Source organism: Falco biarmicus, chromosome 5 (assembly GCF_023638135.1).
Source record: "Falco biarmicus isolate bFalBia1 chromosome 5, bFalBia1.pri, whole genome shotgun sequence".
Lineage (NCBI taxonomy): Eukaryota > Metazoa > Chordata > Aves > Falconiformes > Falconidae > Falco > Falco biarmicus.
This window is the reverse complement of record NC_079292.1, coordinates 16,595,641-16,617,871: the sequence shown is the minus strand read 5'-3', so window position 1 is coordinate 16,617,871 and position 22,231 is coordinate 16,595,641. Positions and strand designations below refer to the sequence as shown.

Sequence of the window (22,231 nt, the reverse complement as noted above, 5' to 3'; positions counted from 1 at the left end):
TATCTGCACATACTACCTCCAGTTGAAAAAACTTTAAAATCCCTTTAAGGAGTGGAAAATGAGGTGCAACCAGCTTCCACCCTCCCTTATGGTTTTCTTGCTTTGCTCTGAACGCTTTTGAATACTTACCATCACGGTACACTTTGTGTTACCACCTTCCACGACTAAAATTCCTGAAAACACCCAGAATTCCTCATTAGCCATCTCTGTTTACTTTACCACCACACAAAATAGACAAAGCTCAGACAAAACTAATAGACAAGCTAAATCTAATTGTGCACAGTCAGCTGAGTCTGTGCTGCTTGGGTCATACTTAGAGAAGCCACAATGATTCCATGCACGGTGTTTGCATTTCACTGGAAAATTAACAAACACAGAAGATGGAGGTGGTATTCTGGGCACCACATCAAAACGGGATATGAGAGTGGAGCCAAGATCTGAATCAAATATTGGCTTGTGATTTTCAGAATGTTACACATAACATTGATTGACAGTACAACAATGCCTCTACCCAGGGAAGTGGAAAACCAAGCAAAGGAGTAATTTTTCTTCATAGTTCCACCAAGCTGGCACACCAACAAGGAACAATTACTGATGATTTATTTTTTTTCACCCTTACCTTGCAATAAAGAGTAGGAAGAGAACGGCAGCACTTAACTGAAGCAGGGTGCTGGTGCTCCACAGAACCCCAAAGCCAAGGCTGTCTCTACACTAAGGTTTCCATGTGCGTTAAGACACACTTTTCAACGGGCTGCAATGATTGTAAATCATAGCAACAGCTAGGATGCTATGCACAACAATATACTTAATTGTACAATTCTGTTTCATCATAGGAACATTAGAGATAAAAACTTACATGACCATATAATTAAGAGTTGAATGATTATATATAAATACAAGGGACTTAAGGAACCTTAGTTCTGATATTTGCTATTTCCTGTTTACTTTCCAGTTTTAATATTTGTGTGTATTATCATTGTGTATAGAGTAAACATAATTGTGTACTTAATCTTGAAGATAATCCTCTGTATTTCTTTCAAACAAATGAAAAAACCAGTAAACACTGTCTTAAATGACAGCTTAGCTAAGTGGTTTACCAGGGGAATGTGGTGCTTTCAGACAACATAGCCCTTTCCCATCCTGGCTAGAGGACTAATATAGCAAACCATGTAATCTTCTTGGATGTTTATTCAATACTTGCATAATTATTATCATAGGTTTTCTATAAATGCTTTAAATAGGTAACCAAGCCTCTCAATCACAGTCTTTATGTTCTGTAGTGTTTGTACAGCATGGTATTTCCAGTTCATACATTAACACCATTGCCAGTTCCTAGAAACAGGCTTAAATACAAGGGCATGAGAAGACCAGTTCTAGAACAGGGCATTCCAGATTTCCCAGAATGGAGTTGTATCGTTAGGTGATTATGGGAAATGGCATACTCTCAGTGAAAAACACATCTCCTTTCTTGAAAGTTCCTTCCAAGTTTCTTTTAATAGTTCTGCCTCAGCATTCAGTTAAAACTTTTTCCAGGAGCTGGGCTGAGAACCAGTTGCTCCTGCCTTAGAAGCAATGTGCCAGTGCCCTGCCTCAGCAACCACAGCTCTCTTACCTCTGTCTTCATCGGGGGACACCACCACAACTATTCCTGTTCCCTTTTAGCCATTTGTGCCATAAGCTGTATGAATTAGGCGTCAAATAATGTACAACTGGGCCTTTCAGTACTTTCAAAGACTTCTCAATGTACAGAATTTTAAGATCACTTGTGATGGGTCACATTTCTTGCATGGGTTATTAGGCACTGCCTACAGACTCAGGCAGACAGCATTACAGAAGTCCAGTCAACAATTGGTAGAGGTTATAGTGAATATATATATATATATAGACACAATCATAAGACACTTGTTCAATGACTAGCAAAAATGGCTATGTAAGAAAAATACTTATTTTCCAAAGTACTTTCTATAGCAACCTATTCTATTTAATACAGTAACTGGAACTTCTAAAATAAACCATGCTGATGGTCAAAACACAATATGCTTTTGAAATTTAGGTCAGCTTTATCACTTTTACAAACTAGTAGGTTAAGCCATCTATAAAACAACAGGCTTAACAACCGAAGATGTAACCTGCTTAACAGCCACCATTATCCCTCCATGACAGGCTGAGCTTTAACTAGGTTAGCGTGAGCTTAGAGCAGAAATTACAAACAGTGAAACCTAGCAGAAGGATTAGGAAGATAATGTTTTACAAATTTGCACACCATCAGAGAAATTACGTGGTAGTGTAAAGGACGATCTACTATTTTTTGGTGGTAAAGAGCATTTACAGATCCTGGCAATTTCCTCAGAAGCCCCTGGTGCTCAACACCTGTTTAAAATGGTCCTAATCTACTTTGTTTTGTAATAAATGATGCATTTTATCCTTCAGTTCAGTAGCTCATTTGAAAGTATCTATGGTGAAAAAATACTAAAAGGTTACACTGAGGTGGACTACAGGGACACTAGCAGCTTCCTGTGTTTCTCTTAGAAGTGTGCTTTATAAAAATGTACTTCTAAATATTTATTTGCCATAATAATGTACTTGGGGGGGGGGGGGGGGGAATAGAGAATAAGCAACAATTTGCACATGATCAGTGGGGGGGGAAAAAAAAAAAAAAGGCTATTACCTGATTTTGCATAGAAGCAGGTTGGCTCCTGCCACCTTGCCCCATAGAGCGTAAGGTTCTGCACCGTCCCTTGCCCTGGTGAAACCGGGGAGGAGGCTTGCTGAGTGAAGTGCGAGCCAAAGAAAGATATGTGGCTCCATCAGGTCAGGCAACATCTGGCAGTGGCTCAGCACTGTGTGCAATGGAAATAACTGGGCTACATCAAATTGTAGACATGAGGAATCTTTCAGCAGGGAAGGAAAGAAACAGAGTGCTGTGTTTGCTAGTTGCTGTACAAGGTGTGAATCCCAGCTTGCTGCATCCCTGCGTCTCCCACCCCCAAGAACAAGCCCATCTTCCTTGTAGGAGCTCCCTATGGCACTGAACCCCACACCTCTCCCCACAGCATTCCCAGTTCCCCTTATCCCAAAGGATGAAAGCTTTGCTAGCCCTTCTTTCCTGCAACAGCAGCAATACTTTGGGTGTCCATCACTGGCTGTTTTAGTAAACTAAATGTGGTCAGAAGCCATGCTTCTTAGCCATGCCTGGGAAACGCATGGGCTGGTAGCTGGAAACTGCCAAATTAATGCCAGGAAAATTTTGGCAGCTCATACACAATCATGTTGTAGCAGGCAGGACTGTTGCTAGGAATGTCCGAATTTACTGGTATAAATAATGCTCTACCTGGTTGCTGATTTTTATGAAACTTAGCACCTTGATATCTGAAACCCCTTTGTCACATTTGTTTTGTTATCAACGGGTATAAGAGCTAAAGGGGAAGACAGACTGACAGCATCACCACACAAATCCTGTTTCGTAGGCATTCAGTCTTTTTCAGGACTGAGCTCTAGAAGAAGCATGGATGAAGCGAAAGGGAATTTTACCCATGGCATCTGCAGGGTCATGACTTCCCTGTGTCATGTTCATGCTCCCAGTGGAAGACAGACCAGGTCAATAGTATGTGCAGTTAATAAAAGCTAGCCGTGCACTGGCCTGTTTAGAGATTTGCCTGGTGACCTTTGTGCAAATTGTCCAGGGAGAGGTATCAACGCTGCAAAAATGGCACAGCAAAGCTAGTGATAATTAATAATCTTATTATCCATCCCCAAAGAGGTCAAAGACCAATGAGTTAATGTGAATTCACAGACATATTGGCAACAAAGAGTGTAGGAAGCTTTTACCTATGTTGCACTGTTGTCAGTCTATAAATTCACATACCTTCTGTAAATATTTAAAATTTATATTAAATGAAACTTAAGTTAAATTAATTAAAATTAATTTATATTAAATTTGAACTAGACTGGTAGTTAGTCTCAAGTGTTAAAAAAATCTTGTTTACGTTAGTTGTTTACTATAGAGGAGCAAATGGAGATGAACAAGGTAGAGCCAAATCTCTGGAAATCCTGAAGTCAGAGAAGCGGGTAAGGCAGGCAGACTAACACCACACCAAAAAAATAGCTTTGTTTACTGTAACTTGTGATTTAGTAGGCAGGGGAAACAACAGCTGAAGCAAGAAAGTGTGGGCAGCTGAAGAAAAAATGAGGAGGACTGGAGGTAAAACATATCCCTCCTCTATTCATTTTCTTCAACTGATGATCACATTTACCCAGAAGTCCTGCAGCCAAATGTGATCCTGGAGTAAACACTGACTTCAGAGCAGCTGAGCCTTTCCACTCTTGTCTGAATTTGTCCTACAGGACATCAAACTGATCTAACTGCATTGGTTTGCTCATCCTCAAAGTCAAACAAGTATCACCCGTGGAGCATCCTTATACCATGGGGTGAGGCAGTCTGTAAAGCCACTGAGACTGACAGACACCTGGGTCAGGACGCTGGGAGCAGCTGTGCTGCTGGGCAGGATCAGACCTCTCAGCCCTGACGGTTTCATGGATAGCAAGGAAAGACAGTTTTGGTGTCTGCGCCAGGCTGCTGACACACATAGGTATACATCCATGCTGTAAATTGCATAGTCGAGAATAAATTCAGATTTCTGCTATGTATGCTCTGCACACTGCGGCATGGCTAAGGGCTTTGCTAAGATAGTACAAACACCACCATTTTTGAAGAGGTGCTAATGGTGAAGAGGTGCATTATGGCTTATACACACTGTGAATTACAGGTTGGATTTCCAAAACTGTTTGATGCTGACCTAACCGTTTCCACTGAAGCCAGTGATGAACCTTCCATTGATTTAAAGACTCTAAGGTAAGGACCCATTGCCTTAGAGAACAGCCCTTTAATTTCACTTAAATGGGAATGAGCAATCACAGTAGTATTTTTATTTCTAGAGAGCTACTTGTCACCTCTTCTTCAACAATGCTGAACATGAACAAAAAAACTCAGTACAAAACTATGGGGGTGGGCAGGGTGGGGAATCAGTCACAGGAAAACAAAGAGCTGTTTATAAACTGACCTCAAAATGTGCAATGCAGGGTCACATCTCTCAGAAATAAATACATTCTCAGTCACTGTGCAAGCTAGGACCAACAGTTATTTCTTGAATACCAGGAAAAACAAAAATCTGAGAAAGAAAGGGAGTAAGCAAGAATATGCAGAGAAGATGCACATCTCATACCTCACTTTTCTCAGGCAGCTCAAAGAACAAAATTTAGCTGCTACAACTTCATCAACAAAGGAAACTAGTTTTAGAGAAGAATTAAAGGAAGTATAAAATTCACAGATTTTCCACAGAAAAAACATAGTTGACAGATTTCCTCAAGGAGGCTAACTTTTATAATACAGAATTTAAGTAAAACAGTGACAGTATTTCCTCCCATATTTCATCAAATTTGACTTTTGTCAAATAGTGAATGGGAATCTTAACTACTGTAAACAGCTACAGCTTCTCTGGTACACTGTAGAAATTACTAAGAAACAAATATATTCTCAGAAGTGAGTTACCGCTCATCAAAACTAATATTTTTCCCAATTTACGTTTAGAAGTTCAGAAGAAAAAGAAAACTAGAAATAAAATTCTCTTGACATTGTCATTGCAGCTCATAAATAATGTACTGTAACAGCATAGGCAAAAAAAAAAAAAAAAAAAGCATTATGTGGGAAAAGGGAACTATCAAAGATACAGATCAATCAGTCAACAGGTACCATGTTCACCATCAGCAACTTATGTTCTCAGAGAAGTCACTCACTCACTTTCTACTTTTCATAACATGTTAAACAGCTTATGTGGGGCACTTACCTGCAGCTTCCTGGTATAGGCAGAAAGGGAATAATAGTCAGAAGATTTGTTTTGACAAACAGGACAGCCACAGGAACACTGAAATGTTGCAACTGTTCACTTATCTAATTAGGAAGCAATCTGAGTTTTTTCTATGAACGGGTCAAACTTGAAATATTTCCTACTCCCAAATCCACTTCAGTTGTATTTTCTTAAATAAGATTTCTCTTAAATCTGATCCACCAAAATTCTGGGACAAATAGTTAGAAATTACTTTAATGTAAAATACAGCAAAAGATATTCTAATAATTCATGTCTGTGTGTTTTGTTGGAACTTTATATAGTACTAAATCATCAAATGACACCTTAGGTCTTTAAAACTAATTACCAAAAAGCGTGTAAAAATAACCTCTTGGTTTTCTCCAGGTTGTAAACTAGCTGGACTAAGCAGAAGTTAAAAGTCTTTGTTATTAGGAACAGTAAATACCTAAGTATGAATACTTTCAAATACTTGTATTTTATGTTGAAGCTTACAATCTGAATAATGCACCTGTGTGGAGTTCTAGCTCTCATTAAATGCAAGAGATTTAGGTCTGCAAAAAATTAGGTCAATGCAAATGTACTGTATACTTAAAGGATCGATGATATGATTAATAACTGAGAGGAATCAATTTCTATTGAAATGCTAGGCTTGATGCACTTGTACATCATTTCACTGACAGCATGCTACATGACAAAAACTATGTCCTTCCTAGAAGCTTTGAAATATAAAGTCTAAATATGCACAGAAACCCTTCAGCCAGGAAGAACTCAATATTCTTACTTTTCACTAAAGTCTACAGTTTTCAGGACCGACTCCTTGATCCAGACTTAAGGTTCTAGTACAAGCAGGTTAGATCTCTTCATTATCTCCCAAGTAATTATCTTCTCATAGGCATTGTGATTCATATACCTACATGAAGTTGACGCAGCCTGTCCCCGCAGGTGGAGCAATCCAAACAAAACTGAGGTTTGTAGTCGGGAGATGGCTCACGTGTGATGCAACCACACTGCACATAAACTGGTTTCCAAACTGGTGGTCAGACATTATTCCTACAAGAAAGACACAGGGGAGATAAACAGTAACACATGTTAATGGCTCATTGCAAGGTGCTAACAAACTGAGAAATACATCTGCCATGTGTTTCATCATGACAACACAGGGAAAAAAACAAGACTATGCCACTGAGTAATTAGAATTCGTGCCAATGAAAACATTGGAGCTGGCCTTTGCTTGAGCCAAGGCTAACTGTATTTACTGCAAGGCTCCATGTATTTACTACTGTTATTCTTCATGAGACCAATACCAGAGGAATTATTTGCATTTTTAAAGGAAAATATGGATCACAGTTACCGTAAATCAGTATTATTCTATTACCTGATTTACACCCATTACAGATCTAAAAGAAAATATAAACCTGAAGGAAAAAAATGCTATCTTTTAATAATCAAAATGAAGCTGTTAAGAGAAAGGTGTTATCTTTTAGTAGACAGGCACATCTATTTGGAAAAAAGCAGATGAACTTTGGATTCACGAACTCTTCTGATCTGAAATAAAAGCAGCAACCTTCAGCAGGTTTACCAGTACACATTCCTTTGAAAAATTTTTTATCAGCCTCTAATACATGGATGAATGTAAATGTCATCTATTAATCACTCCCTCTGGAATTCGCTGCAGTTCATCGTTAGACAAAAGAACTGTATTTTTTAACAACAAAACAGTATCAGACAGCAACCTTCTCCCCCTCAGAGCCCTTCTGTAGTTTCCTACAAGTTAGTGCAAACTGGGTTGTTTGTTTAACACCCTTTGGCTTAAAGTATGTCAGTCTTACTTGAGTGGAGTACTATGCCTTTAATCCTAGTACATTAAACAGTAAATGTTGAAACTATTCTTTTGAATGCACTTATCAGAAGGAAATGCCTTGTTCCAAGTCACTTTAAATACTGAACCTTCAGTCCAGAAAATAGTGACATGGGCTGAAAGATGGCTAGTAGGATCAAAAGGAAAAGCAAATGATAGCAGGTACCTCTGTGTTCAACCAGGTCACTGTTAGCTGTTGGGTGACTGTATCTCAGAAAGTTTATGGTGGCTGGTATTTCTTATATTTACTTGCTGCAATTCAAACAACAGAGAAATAAAACCCATCTCTGCTCCCGAGAATCCTCTACAACTGTTCTTGATGACAATTCTTCTGTCATGTGAACCCAGCAATCTCTCTTCACCCTTCACAGATCCGGAGGTGGAAGGAATTCCAGAGCGAGAAATTGCCACGAAGGAGGGGGACGAATCCTTCCTAATGCAAACAGTCTGCTCCACCTGGTGCCTCGGCAGGGACTGCCCAGCCAGCAGCATGTTGCACGGAGGACGACTGTCTCACAAGCAAACCGTTTAGCATTTTATAAATCAAAAATAACATCTGAAATCCCATTCAGGTACTCGTGAGGACTGTAGACTATAGCTCAGCTTTACATATGTCATTTATCCTAAGGGCTATCAAATTCTAAACCAGCTTCAATTTCTTGGGGAGGGGGGAGAAATGAAGCCATAGTGAGTTTAAGTAGTGTGTCCCAGGAATGACAGGAGACAGTGGGTGATGGCAGTGATGCCTGTATCTTTCACAAAGGACCAGAGTCTTCTCACTCAGGGTCTCTCTGTTAGTTCCCCACTGAAGCAATACACATGAAGTTTTCCATCATTCACACAGCTACACCTTTCAGCTCAAATCCTCAAGCAATGCTAAAGCCCGTTGGGGCACGATGGCCACAGGGAAAGCTCAGGCTCCCCTGGATGAACCTATTTTCTGTAGAGCAGTAGAAGGGAAACACAGGGAGATGTTATTTCACTAACTGTTGCTTATTGCAGGACACTAGATAGAGATGAGGTTTGGCCATCTCTTGCCTCACTGTTTTAAATCTTTGTTTGCCTGCCTTGGCTAACTGGGAGGGGTGGCATTAACATCCTCAAAGAAACCCACTTGACCGGTGGGACCCACTGTCCTGTCTTCAGCCTCACTAATGAAGTCTATATCCAGTGGTGCCCTGCTGAGACAGGCGTGTCAAAAAATATGCCCAGAGAGGTCCCTCACAGAGCGAGTGCTATCTAGGCAACTGCTTTGCTTTGCTGAGGGTGAAAGGTGGTAACTCTGTTTCCTTCCCAAAGTCGTGAGTCTAGTCCCTCTCTCTTTGAAGTTTGTGCTAAAGCCAGTGCCTTCAGTGATGGCACTCTGGGACTGACACAGTGCACCAGCTCTCATCTATCATCATTTCTGGCTGCACAATGGGAAACACAACTACAGACTTTATCAGGTTAATTGAAAACCAGATGCTGTCAGGGGAGAAAGAGGAACAGCCCTTCAATTTGAAGGAATCCCCCTTTCTCCAGAGCCAGCCAAATACAGGGGAGGACAAAGCCTGCCCTTACCCCACTCCCCAGCCAGGGGACAGGCACGCCAGCTTGGCCAGCTTGGGGAATGTGACCGCTTCCCTCCTTGGCAGCGACTTGTGAGTTAATGAATTCCCTAGGTTTCAGACAGTAGACTGCAAAAATGTGTCTAATACATCAAACACATACAACATCTGTGGAGAATTTCTTTTTCCTTTGATTTACAGTTTAAAAAAAGAACAACTTTACAGTGACTAGAATAAATTCTAACCAATGAAAAACAACAACTCATTCATGTTTTTCTGGAAAATAGTCAATGAATTGCACAGGGAATATTCAAATTTTATCATTGTGTCACCATTTTACCTTTATATTTTATTAATAATTTATTGTGATAGTTTTTACAATAAAAATTACACCTCATCTGCTGAACCTTTACTGGGTACATCGACTCCATTTTGGAGTTCAGCGGCTTCACAATATTTCACAGTAACTAAATAGTGAAACTTCCGTGAGCCACAGAGTGGTATCAAAAAAAACTTTTTCATGTTTAAACCCCAAAGTTTCCTACTGAAAAGGTGAACATAAAAATCACCAAAATGCCAGGAATGGAGTAACGCAATGGATACTAAGAACTTACTAAGTTAAGGATAAAGAATAATATTTCTCCTCCTTGCTTCCAGTCCTTTTGCAATCCCCTGCTATGGAAGACAGCTCCTCCCTTCTCCTCCATCCCCTCTCCAATTTGACAAGCTGCTTCCCAAACTCAACATTTGCCCCATAACAAATCGGAGGACAAATGTGAAACAGCATTCTGCTGCTACAAAAAAAGGAAATTAATATAGGACAAGCCTGATTATTTATCAGCTCTTGAAACAAAACTGTATCCCATATGTACCTCAGATGGCTTCAAAGACACTTGTTTAAGGCATTTGGCTCAGGTCAACATTGTTCTACAGGCATCCCCCCTCATGTCCTGTTGACCAATACAACTATATACATTCAAGTCTAGTGTTTAAAAAAGTAAAAATCTTAAGGTAAAATTTTAAGATCCACCTGTTTACAACTCTATAAATACTTTTACAAATAACCAAGTGTTTCCATGTGACTTACTGGACGCTGAAACGTTCAAAGGTTTGCAACAGCTACACATCCACAGCTCTAAAACAACCTACATGCAAAGATGCTGTTAGCATCACTTTGAACTCCTGCTCTCTGCTCCCTTTGTTTTTACAGCGTGCACTCATCATACTGACACGTTTCAGACAACTGAACCTTCTAGATTCTCCAGCCTCTAAAATTTCTGAGGCTTTAGAAGTCTCAGCATAATACTACAAATCCCAGACATGCTTTGTAACTGGCAACAGCACTGCTAGAAGAACTAGATGTGTTCAGTTCCTCTAAGATTTAACTCAGCAGCTGTTTTTATTGTGTAAACTTTTAAAAACGTGGTTAGCCCTATTCAATGCGCTATCTATAGTCAGTGAATCAACTTCTATGTAAAGAAGTAGATTTCAAGAGATAGATTAAATAAAAGACATCCAGGGATAGAGAAAAATTATTGAATGGAAAAATCTTAGGTGAAGTCAGATGACAAATGCATAGTTTCAAACTTTATATATGGAAAATTACTTTATTTAGAATCAGAATGACTAGTAGAAGTGTAGCAACTAAAGCAGGGGAATGTTTTGCCCCTTTTATAAGGCCAGAGGAAGGTGAGCAAGAGGTGAAGATGCTGTTTTAGGTGGTCCATAAATAGCCAAGCACAAATGCAGTTCCTGAACTTCTTATTACTTTCATCTTGTGTAGCTTCTCCAAAAGGGAGAGCTAGAGGATAGGAACTGTTCTCCCAGCTGGGCCCCCCAGAAGCCAAAAGATGGGGTTTTTTTCTACTGGCAGAGCTTGGGAAGCATCTAGCAGTTCAGATACATGCACTAGATTTTCATCATTGTCTGCTTTCTAGGTCTAAGAAATGTGGATTTGTAATAGTCCTGACTTACATGTGGCAACTATGTAATGTTCCTTATTACAACACGATGTATCCTTCTTCTGCATCCTCATTAGAAAACAGTTTCCTAAACCAAAACTTTATTCAAGGAGTTCATCTGCACATCAAGGTCCTTGGTAAATCCTTCATCAAGGCTAAGTCTCAACAGACTTTCCAGCACTCAACCAGATGGTAAGTAGTCTACTGTTTCCTACTTATTATATTAATTGAGTATGATATTAAAGGAGAGAGTTAATGTTAAATGTTAAATACAGGTGTAAAACAAATGACTGCTTGTGTTGTTTTGTTTTGTTTTTTGCTGCCTCTAAACTGATTCTCTGCTACATACTTCCATTTTCAAAGTTATGCATGAGTGACAGCAAAATGCCAAACATAAAATATTGATGAAATACCAAGAAAATAAAGCTGTAAGTAACCAAATCCCTCTGGGATCTTTGGGAAAGTAATAATTCCTGATAGTAAATAATAAATTTCAGTCAGAAATAAACACCTTCAAATTAGATTTTTTGTTATGTAAAAATGAATTACCTAGTCCTAGGAACAGTCTTTTCCCTTAGAAAATAGAGCTGGGGACCTACATTCTCCACCCAGGCTCTAGCATCTCAAAGGGCAATCCATAAACCCACAAGATAAGCATGGTTCTGCCTGGTGCTACGAAGCAGGGAGTGATGCAAATGGGAATGTGCCAGAATACACCTCCCATGCTGAACCCCACGCTAAAGTGGCCAGACTATAGTCTGCAGCTTGCTTCTCCCATGCAGCACCAGGGACTTGTTCTGAGAAGGGATGCAGGACAATTCATTTTTTTCGCAACGGAGAGATGCTTGTAGCCATATTTTTTATAATAATCTATCATTTAAAGCAACCCCTTTGGCAGAAAGCTTATGCCCATAGTCTCTTCTTCCCAGAAGCACATCCTTTCTATGAAGTTGAAGATCAATTGTATCCAGAGGTCCCCTCATTCTCCTGTTGCATATAAGACCACACTACTCAGATGCAAGAGTGTTGGGATAAGTGACATAGCTTAGTGGCTACTGACAAGGAGCCTGGCTTTTTAGTAAAGTCCCTGTGGGACAGGTCTCCAGGACCACCACAGAACCAGGGTTCTTCTGCAAGTTAAGGGAAAGCCACATGCCTCTCTACATTGTTTGAGGAGCCACAGAGGCTGAGGCACAGTTGGGCACATAGCTGGCAAGATGCAAATTCACAGAAATCCAAGTGCAGGCCCTAAGGAAATCTTCAGGCTAAAATCTATTCACTGAACGTATATAGACACCAAGTGCATTTTACAGCTGCTGAAGCTGCAGCTCTCAGGCCACATTTTCAGAGCTAGCACCTCCCTTTGTCCTAGGTCACTTTGGATGTTTAAAGGCCTGTTTTGATCCTTACCTGTAAATACATGTGAAAATGAAATACGTGATTTCCCTGAATGATATAGTGAAATAATGGTTTATTTTTAGTTACTGGAAGAATACTTGAGCACCATCCTTAAGCTATTATGAACCCCTTACAGGTACTCTGAAATGTAAGTCCTAAAATCCTGTGGAGAACTTGTGGTAGGAAGAAAACAAGTTTCTTTCTGTTTGTGGTTTTTTTTGTTGTTGTTGTTGTTGGTTGGTTGGTTGTTTTTTTTTTAATAAAAAATCTAAACAAATATATGTTTAAGAAAAATATCAGTAGTCTCTGTTAAAAAGGACTGCTGGAGTAAATAAATATCTGGAGCTGGTAACTATAATTTCTAAAACGTGAACAGAACAGTACAATTATGCGCTCATACAGTTTCTACTCAAGCAAGCAGCCAGCTAAAGGCAACTGAATTAGCCATGCAACTTCCTTTCAAAGTAAACAAAGCTGCAGAATCTGGCCTTAAGTGGACTGCACCCACCTAGCTAAAATATGCTCTTGTTGATTGATTTTTGGGGGATGATTTCATTCTGCTTCACAGGAAAAACACATCTCGTTTGATAGAATGTAACAGACTGCTAAAGCACTTGGTGGCCCTTGTGATCAATTAAGGGTCAGGATGGTTTGATAAATGATTAAACAGTATGAAGAAACAAAAGACCAGCAACCATCAGATACATTCTTCCACCCAGCAATATATTACCTTTATCTTTCTTGAAGTCATGTGTTTGTTTCACTATGATTATCACCACTTCATTATTAAATAACAAATCCTTTCAGCATGTGCAATGTTGGGCAAAATATCCTCCACAGGCTAAGAACAGTAGAAAAAAATGGGTACGTTTATAACAACTTAAAGTCTGTCACTAAAATCCATAACTCCTTTTATGGTCAGGAGCCAACTTGAGCCTGAATATAGCAATCTGATTCCTGGGGGGGTACTGCTGTGCTGAAGTGACTCAGACTTGGGACAAGTATGGGGTTTATAACCTTTTGATACATATACAAAATTTACGTGTTTTTTTATATAGTTCTGAAAACAACAATTTATTGGAAGTTCACATTTGAATTACATTCACAATTTGTGATCTAGGTACGAAGCAGATTCAGTAAGGGCATTTAGGTGCTAACAAGAGCAGTGTTTTATGTTCACGTTTTTTGAATACTGAAGCAAGCACTTCACTAGAAACGCAGGTCTGCAAGAATGAACAGATTTATGAAAACTTTCTCTGAAAGAGAGAATATTTTTTTTTTGCTTAATCTCTCTTTTAATGTTCTACTTTTAAGGGATTGTTAATCAAAACTTTTGAGCAGCCTTTTGTTAGAACCCACTTAGGGGTATAATTTCATCTCAGGGATTTATGAGTGCTGGTCTCATTAAACCTAACAGGAGTTACACATATGGAAATTGTGGTGCACAGGGAGGAGAATATCTCCTTTAATTTGCATAATTCCCCAAGACACTGAATGAGCCCCTTGTGTAATTTGCAATATGGCAGCGTGAGTCAGGGGGCGGGGGTGGTGAGACCCTGCTCTGCAGCGTGTTGGTGGTTTTAGGGTAGCTGTTGTCAGGAAGAAGAGAGGACAATTTACAGCTAAAGTCTAAGTGCTCCATAGAGAGCAACACAGTACTAAGTGCTCCAAGGCAAGTAGATTTAGTAACAGTAAACAGGGACCGGCAGTAATATAAATAGAAAATGCTAATAAGCTACTGTGTTGCTGAAATATAGAAGAAAAAACAACTCCTTTCAAAGGCTTGAGCCAAAATCTATTTTAAATGTTTTCCTAACATCCCCAGCATGTTTTGTAGTAGCAACTTCTATATTTTTCTTTACAGAAACCTGTGAGGCTGATATGGAATGAAGGTATCAGCTTTACATAGGTCTATTTTAGCAACGTATTCCAGTTTACTTTCTTGCAGAAAAGCAGCTGTCCCTGGTTTGCATTCACTTACCTTTTGTGTCTGGTTTTTTCATTGTGACCATATTTGGCTGATGAGTATCCCATCCATAGGAGCAACTCTTGTACAACTTCCCTAAAGTATCAGGTTGTTCTGAATCTTTCCACTTCACAAACCTATATGTGTCCCAGGAGCCAAACAGACATACTGCTCGATAGGTTTTGTACCAGTGACAAATGTGACAAAGGACCACCTTGTTAACGCACCAGGCATCTGCTCCCACCAGACTCATTCTCAGGGCCAGCAGTAACTACATCTTTTTCCTTATAGCAGTGACAATTCACCAAGGCAGCACCAGAGCCCCTGGAATTGCCCTGAATTTGCTTTGGTAGAGGTGAAACTACAAACCAGAAGTCTTAACTGACAAAGCCATACTGACCTGCTCACTTAGAGCCATGAACCAACCAAACCTCCCTGCTTACCAGTGCAAGTAACATCAAATGAAACATTGCTGTGCCACAACTAGAAAACAACCACACGGCCCAGTAAAAAGTTCCAGCCCTCATCTGTAACACATACATCCTGGCTGGATCTATAAAGCAACCTTTATTAAGCATTAGCTTCCAAAAAAAAAAATTAATTAACTAATCTTCACCCCAGACTTTAGCTGTACTGGGCTGAGCCATTTGCAGCTCACCACACCCCTTCTCTGGCTATACTGGTGCTAGTGACACATCCCAATATCCTGTTTGCTCCTCTATAGTCTGGTATGACTATGGGATAATGGCTTCAAGGCTTTACCTACAAAACGGATAAGTCTCTCTAATTTGTTTTAAATGAACTTAATGGTTTCTGGCAGCAGTCTGGCTTGTAACGCGTTTCCTCTATTTTGATCCTTCGCCCACAGACATATTTTGCATTTGCCAGCACTGCCATCACTGCCTCAGTCCCTGAAGGACACATTCAGCGTCTGGTATCTTCTTTGCACTTGCACCCTCCCTAATTACATCTCTGTTATCAACATCATTGGTGAACTCTGATGTTTTAAAAATTAATAGTTTCCTCCAAAGCAAATTACATCAGTCAAACCAATCAATAAGGATAACTATATAATGAAACCAGAGGGACTTCCACGGAAATCTTTTTACAGTCGGAGTATTTGTCATTTACAGGCATCTCTTCCTGTTTTGGAGTGATGTTGTTATGCAAGTTATTCTGTCCTATTCCCCAATTCCGTATCTCAGACAATCTGAAAGTCAACTTGAAACCATGTATTGCATACAGAAGCCACAGTGTGTCCCTCGTCAGCACCGGCTGCAACAACTCCACAAAACTGGAGACAGGAGGTAGTTTCTATCCAGAGGAGCACTCCTGGAGATGTTCCAGGTCTCCTGACCCCCTCCCCACATCTCGGCAATGCCCACATTCAGGTGAGCTGTGTAAGGCCTTCTACAGCCCCACAGTCCCTTGCTGGAACACTGAAGTGACCTGGGTACGTCCAGTCCCAGAGCCTCTGGGAGATTTTTGGGGCAGGGGTATCCTGTAAAAGCCTTTCCTATCTGCTCAGGAAAGGTTGTGTGCAGGAGCTACACATCTGCGAGGGAAAAGCTGGCTGTGGCAATCACAGAATATGGTTTTATCTTCATACATTTAAACATGGCCAAGCACTACAACGTGCAATTCATGAACACTAGTTACAGCGTCTGTTAACACTGTGTTCAGGAGTGAAGACATTTGCATTTTTTTCAGCAGTTGACACTAGCGACACAGAAGCACTGGTTTGCCTCTTTGGGAGTTGAGGAAAGAGTTACAAATTCCTCAGGATTCATAAATATAAAAACTAGAACTGTAAGTAAAGCTGCTTAATGGGCACCATGGTCATTCTCAGCCTCTAAAAAGGGATTGAAAGGAGCTGAGAAACCACCAAACAAGTTAGTGGGAGAGGTAAAGGAGAAACAGGGAAGGAAAAATGGTTTTGTGGGTTGAATGGAGACATTTCAATTAAAATTGTCAATCTCCAGTTGTTCGTTTTTTGAAACTATGCTGAGATTCAACACCGCTGGCTGAAACCCACCAGTATCTCTTTCCAGAACACAAGTGGTGGAAGGAAGCACAGCCCTGTACACCACCTGTATGCTCCACAGATGTTCTGACATATCAAGAGAAAACCTGCTGGATTTACCTCCTCTGTAACCATAAAGCTATCACATTTACAGCTTTTATAGCACAGAAGACCCAAACTGAGGATGCTCTGGCTGGCAGTGGTGACAAGGCTTTAAGCCTGAGCTAAATCATCCCCGGGTGGGTGAGTGTGTGCTCAGACAGGTGCTGTGTACTGACTGCAAGAGGGGGGGAGCTTGGAGGTGCCAGCAGGCTGAAAGCAGCGCCAGCCACCAACGCCCAACTGACCCCACCAGGGTGATACCCTGGCCATGCAGCGTCACCTTGCTGTCACCAGGGAGGTGCGCAGGGGCAACAGAGGCAGAAGCATTGGTATTCAGGTACTCTGTAAAGCTGCAGTTTGAAAATCAAAGTATTTCCCTGTTACATGCTTCTCACACTTTCATCACCAAAGTAGAAGTATCAACTATGATTTGCAGACTTCCATAGTATGTTTGGCAAAAGAGAAAAATGCCTTTTCTACAAACACTCAAAACAGTTGCTTTAATTCTTTATGCCTCTTTTTTTGTGATTATTACAGGACAAAACAGAAAACTGGAACTTGATCACTGCAGAGTCTGGCAGTTGTTCCCTTTCCCTTATGAAATGGGCAACAGTTTACTTGGCTTTTGTTCTACCTTAAATACTGCAATGATCCCACTCTTTGCAACTTCATGCTGCATCTCCCACACTAATCAGCAATGGACTATACTGTTAAGAGTATTTCACTAAGAAGTTACTAAAGAGCACAGCAGCATGCCCAGCAGTCTGAATTTCTGCCCCCTGAAAGTAGAATGGTACCCGTGGAAAAAAAAAAGCTCCTCAGAAAACGTTACAAGCTGACAAAAATGAACAGCTGCAAAACTTTCAGGAAACAAAACCTAAATACAAAACTTTACACTTAAAATAAGACAGAATAATCACAGCCAACAAGTCCAGAGGGAGAGCAAATTATTTTACTCATTCCTTTCCATATTACTACTTTTAACTCTAGTGAGAAAAAAAAAAAGTAATGAGAAAAAATCTGGTGCAATTTCCCCCAGCCATATGGTATATATTAAGACACATAGGACAGCCAGAAAATCATAACGCTGCCCTTTTATTTCTATCTGACAACACATATTCTTAGTTGAGAGTTGCAAGAAATCAGAGGAGAAAGTAATTCTGCATTTCATTCCATCGCCTGAAACTTACTTGTTCTAGACAAAACATTACCAATTCCAAATATGCAAGAGCACTTCCAGATCAGATACAAGAAAGGCAAATAAAAGCGAACTACCCCAAAGAAAAAAAAACAAACCAACCAGTAACCCTCTTGTAAAATATCAGTCAATGTAAACAGTAATTTTGGGGGAAAAGACTGCTGTTATTGAAGTGTTTATGCTCAAAAGAGCACTTTATGATGAAAGGCTGATCATCTGCCATCTTTTCATGTTCAGTATGGGATCTTAAAATGCTGCCCTGGGAGTGCTGTAATGCAGTTGCTGTTGGGTCAGCCCAATGACAGGGCTGAGCTGTATCCCCCTGCCCAGCACACACAGCTCCACAGACATGGGTGAGATGCAGCCCCCTCTATGGTTGGTGTCCTATCCACTTATAGGGGGAAAAAAATTAAAACATAAACAATACACACATCTGAAGCCTAGTCAATGTTCATGTGACAGCAGCTAATACCACAATGTGTGTGAAAATCAAGTATGTTACAGAAATAGGGTGCAGGGGACCTTCACTACGTGACCTCTATGAACCACGGCATTGCTGGAAGGAAGAAAGCTTCATCTAGAACTATCGCAATATGAGGAGAAAACCAAGCAAACTATCACCTGGAAGTGGTCTGAGTTGCATTTCAAGATCTGGGGCGGAAGTGAGAAAAAAATATTTCGGCTCCAGGCCGTGACATGCTGGGGGTGAGTGGGAGCAGAGCACCTCCAGTGCTCCTACTGTGGGTCTTTCAACTAGATGCTTGAATTTAATCTTAAAACTTGCTTGATTCAGTTCCACGAATGAACACTTAGCTGAAAACCTGTCTCTGAGTAAATAACCCCCATTGCGACTGTAGTGGGATGTATGTTCCAAGATTCTACTGCAGTTTTTTTAAAAAGTTTTAAAAAATACAATAAGTCAAAGTAACGCCCAAGAGACTTGAACTACAGAGCAGTAGTCCCATTAACATGTGAAGAGAAGGCTAAAAATACGAAGATTAAAACATGGCTCTCCCTTTTGACCTGCTAATGTGCACTTAACAAGAAAAATATCTCAAAGAGCTGCAGCCCTACAGCAAAGTTCCCCCCTTCATTATTGCTTTGCAATATGATGAAATCAATAGGAAAGTGTGTGTGTCAGAAAAGGAGAAATTTGACTTTCCATCTCTAGGTCTTACCTACATTTCTGCTTGTTCAAAACAGATTAGCAATTCAGAAAATGAGCAGATTTCCTGATTTACATTAATCTCAGCCCAGCCACGTATGCTAATTGAGATGGTTTCCTGCTAGGACTTTCAGCTACTTTGCAGTTGTGACTTTGCTGTCTCATGCTGTAACATCAGCTCTCACAAATATCAACCCTTCTCCACATGTCTGTGTTCTCTATTCTGATACTGATGCTTTTCTGGGAAGGCATCTATTAATCTATGAATGGACTTAGTGCTTCTGGATCTTGTTCCCCATTGATAGAGGAACTAGTATATAAAAGGATATTTCCGGTAAATAACATGCTTACCAAAACTGAGTGGATCTACAAATAGAACCAAATATGCCAGATAGTTTGATCTGGAAAAACATGGGAGCTTAAAGCTGGCTGACAGGAGTTATTATGGAGTGCCATGGCCAAATCATCACTGACGAAGGGGACTATTGGTTAAAATATGCTTCTTGGGTAGCTGATGCCTACTTTCACACGAGTGAATCCAAAAGGTGACAGAGCCATTCTGGAGTGAGACTGAGGACAGCGTCACTGTGGCCTCCTGAGGAAGCTACTGCATGTCTGCAAGCAAGCAAAGACATGATGCAGTGGGGAATGCCCGTGTCCCACTTCTACAAAAAAAATATTCATGATAAGAGCATTTGTGATCACTAATTGTGGCTGTAATTAATTTTATACACTCCGTGCTCAAGAACACTGCCTAGTCTTTATTTTGCAGTTTATCTCGAATTGCCACATTTCAATTTGAAATAATTTCCACAATTCTTTTTCCATCTATTTTTCATTTTAAAATTATGAAATATCCAGCAGTGCAGGTTGTCCCTGCAATATGTCAAAGCTCAAGGGTTGCCGATACTCTGCATATAGGTGTATACGGGAATATTTTTTTCTGGAGATACATGCAGGTTGTTATTACTTACACAACTCTATGCAGTGTAGTACAGAGTACATACAGCTCTTTGGAAATTACATCTAAGCTTAAAATAGATAGCCTTACTTTGAAAGCCATAGGGAAATAATAATAATGGAAAGACTAAACCCATGCAAAACGTGCAATATTCTCTTCCAGCTTTTGAATGTTTCTTTTTTCCTTGTTCCTTCTTAGATTATGTATTTAAGAGATATTTTTAAAATAGAAAATCAAGGATATTAAGCATTTTATCGCATGCAAATACACAGACCCTCACAGTGTGACCTAAGCCCAGATCTGTCCAATGCATATCAGCAACTTATACCACTTGAACTATCTTATCATTAAGTTTGGCTATGCTGAAATCACTTCCCTGAATAATTAGACCCATGTGGTCACCTCCAAATTAGCTTTCAGCTGCTTAAGTCTGTTATTGATAAGAACACATAAAGTTTTAAAACTTCTATAAAAACTGAGTAAACACTTCAGTGGTTAGCCTCTGATAACTTCCACGGGTATAGTCCAGACCACTTAAACCTATAATTTAGATGCTTAATGAGCCATTCCTCACACAGTAAATGATTACACTCCATTTATAAACAACATGGAGAGACAGGTGCCTGTGATGGGTTCTGCAGAAGGCTACCTATAACTTATGTCCCATTCAGTTGCACAAAAGTTTCAGGCATTGCTTGATAATAAGGATTACAGAGCAAAAAAATCAATATATGCAACAAAAAGAGATTGTGATTGCCCTTAGCTAGCCCTACAATACAGCTATTTCCAAGAAAATGAAGGAAAAATCTTTTTCTTGCTAGCAGGCACTTTTTTTTTTTTACACTGACTATCATGTTCTATGAACCAAAACAAGTTCCCAGTATTCACTACAGATGTGGCATTCAGAGATTTTAAATCTTTGTATAACTAATTCTACTCAGTGCAAATAGCAGTCTTCAGGGACACGTAATGTGGGTGGATTGTTTTAGGAGAATTATGCCATTAGGGATGGCTACCTCAGTAAATTTAATTTACTTTTGAAGTAGGAAAAAAATAAGAGTTACTTCAAGATTGTTTAAAGAACGTCATTAAGGAGAGCAAAAAAAGGCTGAAGTGAAGAGAGGTTAAAATCTCTGAGTAGTGGGGGGTGAGGCAGGTTGGTTTTGGTGATCTCTCTGGGGTGCTTTAAAATCATGAAGGTAAGAAAAGATGCTATACTAGTGCAGCAAAGTTGAAAACAGTCTTCAAGAACCTTTGAAACAAACAAGTCTTTGCTGCTGAAGCTGATAATTTTAATGTGATGTATTACTCATAAAAATGAATGCATGGCTATATTTAAAGCTGAGTCTGAAACGCCTCAGAGCATCTGGACAAGAAAGTAATAGTTAAATAACTATATCTACAACTATACGTGTATAGATGTAAGTGCTTCATATCATTATAGGTCTTCTTACAGGGAAAATGAGTAAGCTAGGAGAGTATAGGATCTCTTTATCCTGTTAGAAATGGATCTCTGCTAGAGAATATACATTTGATCACAGCTTCCTTCCTAGGAACTCCTGTTGTTACATCAGTACACATTTTTTGTGCATGTAGTATGTCTTAAAATCCAGCATATCATAGAAAACTTATTTTAGAGTCTCTGAGACTTCTGTCCAGATGAGATTTCCTGAAGGAAAGTCTGTCTTTGGTGGGATGATCTAAGCAGGCATAGCAGTACTTCTGCTTTGAGGCTTGTGTTTTCCCCATGGAGCTTTACAGAGCTATGATGTGGTCATGCGGTTCTTCCCTATAACTGCTCAAAGAAAGAACATCCTGTTCTTCACTGCTTCCTGAAGGACCACCAATGGACTGTGCTACATTAAATTTAAAAATGCAGTTATGCTACATATCGCAGCACATCCCAGGAATGTTGACCCTGCATTGAAGGCTGATTTACAAACTTCCATGCATCTTGTACAAACCGTTAGTCCTAATTCTCTTGAACCCAACATCTGAGTTCTTGGATTAATTTTCACAAGGAAGAAGCAGATACACTTTGATTTGAACAGCTTCATCTCTGTTAGTTCCTCTGTTCTCATGCCTACGCCTCCCTCACTTTCATTGTTTCAGCAAACCTCTTTCCCCTTAACCTCTCCGCTATCCCGTTCTTCCTACTCTACCAGCTTCCATGCTTTTTGTAGACTTC

General features: G+C 39.9%; 1 protein-coding gene across 2 annotated transcripts in view; it reads right to left on the bottom strand.

The window, feature by feature from the left end:
* RELN (reelin) overlaps positions 1-22,231 on the bottom strand; it is a 298,002-nt gene that overhangs the window by 205,294 nt on the left and 70,477 nt on the right. For both annotated transcript variants that reach the window (XM_056339923.1, XM_056339922.1), the window contains exon 3: positions 6,779-6,914. In XM_056339923.1, coding sequence (XP_056195898.1) covers positions 6,779-6,914 — 136 coding nt within the window. The remainder of the gene's footprint in view (positions 1-6,778; positions 6,915-22,231) is intronic.